Source organism: Oryzias melastigma, linkage group LG12 (assembly GCF_002922805.2).
Source record: "Oryzias melastigma strain HK-1 linkage group LG12, ASM292280v2, whole genome shotgun sequence".
Lineage (NCBI taxonomy): Eukaryota > Metazoa > Chordata > Actinopteri > Beloniformes > Adrianichthyidae > Oryzias > Oryzias melastigma.
In genome coordinates, this window is record NC_050523.1 from 22,667,432 (window position 1) to 22,674,038 (window position 6,607).

Consider the following 6,607-nt stretch of genomic DNA (forward strand, 5'->3'; position numbering starts at 1 on the left):
TGGGGACGTGACAGTGACTTTATAAATCATCAAACCTTCTTCAGGATCCTTCAGACTGAGCAGCTGGACTGCTCAGAAGTACTTCACCTCCCTTCAACCCTTTTAAGTTACTTCACTTCTGCAGTCTCGACTGCTGATAAATGACAAAACTCTGAGGAAAACTTCACTCACTAAGTCAAGCTTCGGTTTGTTTGTAACACAATTTCCACATCAACAACTTCTTTCAAATCCAGCTTGAGAAAAAGGTTTGACTGTGTGAGGAGGAAGCCTTCTGTCTGCTTCTCCCAACAGGATTTAAACACTGAAAGACTTTTTCCAGCTGACAAATAAGCATGTAATCCTTAGAGAGGAAAACAAGCGCAGACTAAAATGTGCTAAGCCTGGCATCAGCAGCGGATCAAACGCGAGGCATTCAGCATTAATCCAGCACAAAAACACACTAATGATCATTAGGTGAGAGTGGCAGTGACCCTCATTTGGGGCTGCTATATGGGCTCACTTGGCAGCTTAAACACACTTCACAACTGCTTTCATGCCGTCTCCTGCTGAGCTTGTTGCTGTAGCAACAGCTGGATAAATACGGCTCCAGCATCTTGCGCTGCAGTCCTGTTTGAAAAATGTTTTTCGAGGAAGGTTCAGATCGGCTGTTTGAGTTAAAGCAGGAATTATCGGCTGATCAAGCTCACCTGTAAATGAGGAAGCTGGAGATTCCAAAAATGATGAGCGCCAACCCAGAACCCACTGCAACAATTCCCAGAACCGGGAGACCTGGAAAAGGGAAAAAGGAGGAGGGTGAGGTTCTCATTTGTTCAACATGAGGTCACGTTCAAACGGTGTCAGGAAAATCACAGCTGTGACTTTCTGCAGCACAGATGGAAAATAGGCGGTCAAGGCAGCAAACACTGGCATCAGTTCCTCCTGGTTAGACCCCGACTGGAGCCGCATTTTATCACCTGCTATAAACGATGGAAATAACAGAAGAAACCAATTTAAGGATTTCATTTCACTGCAATCATTACTGTAATCGCTTGGAATGGACCAAACTGAGAGGAATTTACGTGTGGTTGGTTGTGGAATAATCTGACATTTGCACACATGGCCTCTGAAAGGGACAGCATTTTCTCTGGTTAGGGCATCTAGTCAGACATGATGACCGAAACCCACAAAGTCGTGATCAGTCCAAGTTCCCACCGTGCCGTTTGTCGCAGGCAAGGAAGAATCGCAGTTCACGACCAGTGGAGGCAAGTGAAAGGACGGAGAGTTTTATCAGTAGAATGAACATGGACACAAGTAATCGGATTCAAACCCTGATCGGAATAAAAATGAGTCATGTAAACATTCAGAATACTATGACCCGATCAAAAAAAAAATCAACTTCACTCTTATGGTACCATACAGGGGCAGACATTCCAACTTCTTCCTATCCATAAGTCCCAAGTTAAGTTTTTTTTTCCATTACCGTGGCAACAAATGATTAAATGAGTTTGAGTTATTGATAGCAAGATTCAATAAAAATAACCTGAAAAGATTTTGATACCAAGGTATGAAAATGGGGTTTGATTTTGCTTTAAAAAACAAGACATGTTTACCACTTTAATTTCCATAAAATCAATTTGATTTAGAATAGTTATGTTAGAGTTTTTTTTTATTACTTTAGATTCTTCAATCTAGTTCTCTATTTGTTTACTTTCTGTATTTTATTTTAATTTTTCAACAGAGGTGTGTTATTTTGCTTGAATTCTTATGTCATTTTTATGTTTGTAATAAATCAAATAAAAAAAATCAAATCAGTCATTTAAATGCTATCAAATCATAATGTTGTGAGGATTTTGGGTGTATGTGATTTTTTTTATTGTCAGGTGGGTGGACCCAGCCTATTCTCTAACTTTATTTAGTCCCACCTCTTTTGTTATTGAAGTATAGGCCTTAACTGTGTTTTAGAACTGGACTCAGTGACCCCTCCCCTCTTGTGTTCCAAACAGGAAATCCATGCTGGTTCCAAGAAACCAAAATCCCATAGACTTCTATAAAGAACTAAACAGCTATTATTTTAAAATAATCATTCTTGCTCTGTTACATTTTTTTTACATGTTCTTGATATTCCAAATTTTTTAATTACATTTTTTCTGTAATGAAAGTTATTTGAGTTATGAACTGACCAATCAGACGCCTTAATAAAAGTATTCACTTCTTGAGAATCAGGAACTCATTATTCACGGTGTGAATGCAAATAGACTTTTCATGGACCAATCAAAACGTTTGATTGACAGATTCTCTTGAGCCTGAACAACATTCAAATGGTAGGGGTGTGGCTTCTCAACATGCTCACTCCTGATTGGTGAGAGTGGTAGCCATTGAAACGATGATTCAGACCTATTCAGTCAATCGCTGCTTACTGATGATATCTGGCTCAAACATGGCAGCATCTGTATCGCAAAAAAGTGGCGACTGAACTGACCTTCTTTGGCTGGAGCCGAAAGTAAGTAATTATCTATGGGTGATGTCACACTCACTTGATCCAGTTCTCATATACAGTCAATTGGTAAAGGTTCATCCAGTGTTCAGAAACCACCACTAAAATTAGCTTAAAAAACAGTAAAAACAATCATCCATGTTTCATCAAGTTTATTCTGAGTTTTGTTCTTTGATTGGAAGAGTATGATTTCAGTTTCAGTTATATTTAGTTTGAGTTTGGGCTTCTCTAACAGTGTTGACAATTTTTTGAAACAGAAAAAGACCCATCTGGTTCTTTCTTAAATCAATTGTTGTCAAACTGATTACACTCATACGTTCAATGTTCAATATGAAAAAGTCTCAGAGTGGTGCAAAGAAAACAAAGTTCCTTTTTTAGCTTCCAAACAAACTAAGCGAGTCTGAGTCATGATCTTCTGATCAGAAAGTTGGACTCTGGAAGAACAGATGTTTCACTGGTTTGTAACCAAAGACATTTTTTGTCCCCCACAAATCTGATATCGAAGTCAAACATATAAGCAAATCATGCTTTGTTCAGTCTGGTGAAAACTGTACAGATCACGATGAAACTGCACATATTAAGTTTGCAGCTGCAGAGAACACCCTGTCCTGTCCTGCTGTTTGTGTTAATGTGCAACAGTGTGAGGTGAATGGTAGTTGGTTCAGGAGCCCATCTGTTTGCCAGCTGAGACGCTGCTGTTTGAGCTGGAGGACGATGACCCCGAGCGAATCAGCAATCACACAAACAAACGACTGGAAATCAGGTTTGGAGTGACCCGCTCAAAGTCCTGTCCCGCTGGAACGCTGCGACTGGAAGAAACAAACTCCGGCAGACGACAACAAACTGCAGAAATAGTGCCCAGGAGTAAAGCTCCGTCCTGAAATTTTAGCAGAGCCACCTTTACATTTTTCTAATGAACTATACTTTATTAATTTTGAAAACAAATATCATTGTGTTTCATTGAAAAACCCAATGAACAGTGTTGGGCATCTCACTTCAAAAAAGTAATTAGTTATAGTTACTAGTTACTTCTCCCAAAAAGTAATTGAGTTAGTAACTCAATTACTGCATCTTCAATGTAATTAGTTACTTGGCAAAGTAACTCGTTTGCACGTTTGTGTTGTGATTGTAATGTTTATATCCCTATCTACCGCCTGTTTAGATACAAAAACATGATCACATTTGTCAATCGCGGCCTTTTATTGTGAAAAACTGGTTATATTTTGAAAAGAAACCGGATTTTCTCATGTATCTTGATGCAACTTCCGGCCAGAATTGACGCGGAACGCTCGGGTGCGAAGCGCCCAGCTCCAGCAAGATCATCAAACTTTGAAGTAACGCGCCGCGATTTACACAAAGTAACTATAACGGCGTTACAGCGAGGATGAAAGTAATTAGTTAGATTACTAAATTACTTGATTTATAACGCCGTTAGTAACGCCGTTATACTTAAACGGCGTTAGTCCCAACACTGCCAATGAATAATCATCAAAGCTGATAAATCTGGTGATCCGAGCGGTCGGTTTGATCAGAAATTACTATGCCTGGGGGGCACAGAAACCACAAATGCACTAGTGCCACCATGTTAGTTTAATCTGTCCATTATGATCATCTTTGGATCTATTTTCAAAGCATTCCCAGTGGTCATTTAAGTATGATTATACCGTTTTTAGCCAAAATTGAAAAACTTGTCCCATTTTCTAGGACATAGTTTTTTGCAGAGCGGTTGGAGCTCATTAGAAATTCACCCCTGAGTTGTGGGGCTGTTGGACCCCGCCCCCACTTCCCCTCGATGTTGCTGAGAGCACAGAGCTTTCTGGTGTGTTTTCTACGTAACAAATACAATATTTTTCAAACTCTCTTCTGCTCCTGATTCACAAAGATTTGAATAAAGAAATACTCAGAAATGCAATTTTTAGCTTAGTTTTGTTTATTTATGTCCTGTATTGTGAACAAAATGCTGTATAAAAAAAACCTTAAAAATACTATTTACAGAGTGGTGGCTCTTTAACCACTGATCATTCCCCATGTAAATACAGTATGTTGTATTATATATTTTTATTTAACATGAAACTTTAACCATTACCGTTGTATCTGTATACACTTTGACTGACACTGAGAAAGGGTTTTTTGCTCCGGTCTTGAATTTAATAAAGGTTAAAAACTTTAATTTTAATCAATACATTTTCATTTCAATACTAGTATAATTAATTCATTCATCTTTTTCTCCAAAACATAAAAATGGGAGAATAGGCTCTTTCTGATGGGGTTTAGATCATTTCTATTCTATAACTTTTTGTTTTAACTATATATTGAATTGTGATTAATCTGATGTATGTATGTTATTACAGTTAACCTGCTTAACTAATAAAACAGATGAAAGCAAAAAACAATCGGTTTAAAATATTTTAAACTTAGTTTTTCTGAAACATTACTCTCACATTTCAGGTGTTGGGTTTGTGAGTTGAAGCTTCCTTGTTGCCCAGTCAAGCGACTCCGTTTCCCAAAGAAGGATCATTGAGTGTGCCTCCCCAAGATGTTCATCGGGCCTATGTGGGCCCCCTCCCCCTGTGGAAGCTTTCTGAACTTTACAGCTTCTGTTCAGTAAATACCTGAGGTTGATCGTCACACACACACATACTTTTATTTTGAAGATAGGTCTGCTTTTCCTCTGACAAACTGTCTCTTCAAAATGGCGCCTATGTTTTATGAAAACGTTGTGACAGCTTGCTTACACGATCAGTAGCTGACTTTTACTGTGGACCCATTATTTTGTTTTCATTGCAGCAGCACTGGTCCCACTTCCAGGCACAGCTCTCCTGTGGAAACTGGCATGGGTAGAATCTCTGGTTGGACATAAAACTGTTGGTTGTGAGCGGCGCTTACAGCAGACTTGGCCGAGCATGCTGTGCTGTGTTATAGGCTGAGACTTGTTATTCTCACATACGGCATAAATGAGTTTAATGAGGGTCCAATCATCATTAAAGCAGCACATAAAGCCTTTAACCACTATTACGTAACAAACTGATGCAAATCAGGAAGGTCATTCTCTTATCTCTATTCTCTTGCTGGACAAGCGACTTTTTGTGGTTGAGTAGACATTACGTCATTTCTTCAAATTTCTGTATGCAACAAACCAACGTCCCTATAAAAGTGAGATATATTTGATAGGTTTAATGTGTGACTTTTGTCGTAGTCCTGCAGGATTGGCACAAAGCATTTATCAGTGTTGGAATTTGCCTTTCAGCTTCAATCCTTAGAAACAAAACCTACATGAGAACTGGACCGAGTGAGTGTGACATCATCTGAAGGAAATGGCTTACTTCCGTCTACAACAAAATAAAGTCGATTCTGTCACCATTTAGTCACAAAACGTTGCCATGTTGATACCAGAAATGCAAATACAACTGTCTGAGTGATGGGGAGGCATCGGCAGAATCTTTACGATATCATGCTGCTGCCCAGTTTGTTTGTTTTTTAATTGTTCATAAATGTAGGCAGTGTGAGTCAAGCAGCCGTCTACATTCATGATGGTCGCTCTACTGCCACCAGGGGTGCAGAATGGCCTGCTTTTTATATAACCTATTGGACGGCCGGTGGCACGTAATATGGACGGCCACCGCCCAGAGACATTTACACATCATCCAGTCAGACCTGCCACCGCCAGATTTCGTGATGGACTGCCACCATGACCTTGAAATGATGTCAACTTTTAGAGAAAAATCAAATGATGGCCGTAAAATTTAACTTTTTCTTAAAACCTCTGCGGCCACCATGTCAGATGTAAAAATGCAATTATAAATGTTGCCGCATGGCCACCTGCCGAATTTGCATTTAGGTTAGAATGCGGTGCAGTTTTGGCATCTGTAGCTCTAGTCTAAGCAGTGATTGAGCAGATCTGAGTCAACATTTCTATGGCAACCATTCTCGCCAATCAAGAGTGAGCCTGTTGGAAGGTCACACCCCTTCCACTTGAAAACAAGCTTGGGAGAAAATGTCAATCAAAAGCTCTGAACATTCAACAAGAAACTATAGTTATACTGAGGGATCTCATGAGTCAGTTTATAACTTTAAGAACTTCTACTGCCTGAAAAAAAATCATTTAAAAAATGGGGATTATCAAGAACATGTTAA

General features: G+C 39.2%; 1 protein-coding gene across 1 annotated transcript in view; it reads right to left on the reverse strand.

Moving 5' to 3' along the window:
• The window catches only part of LOC112163198 (atrial natriuretic peptide receptor 2), a 96,049-nt gene that overhangs the window by 50,343 nt on the left and 39,099 nt on the right, over positions 1–6,607 (reverse strand). The window contains exon 7 of the mRNA XM_024299466.1: positions 687–768. Coding sequence (XP_024155234.1) covers positions 687–768 — 82 coding nt within the window. The remainder of the gene's footprint in view (positions 1–686; positions 769–6,607) is intronic.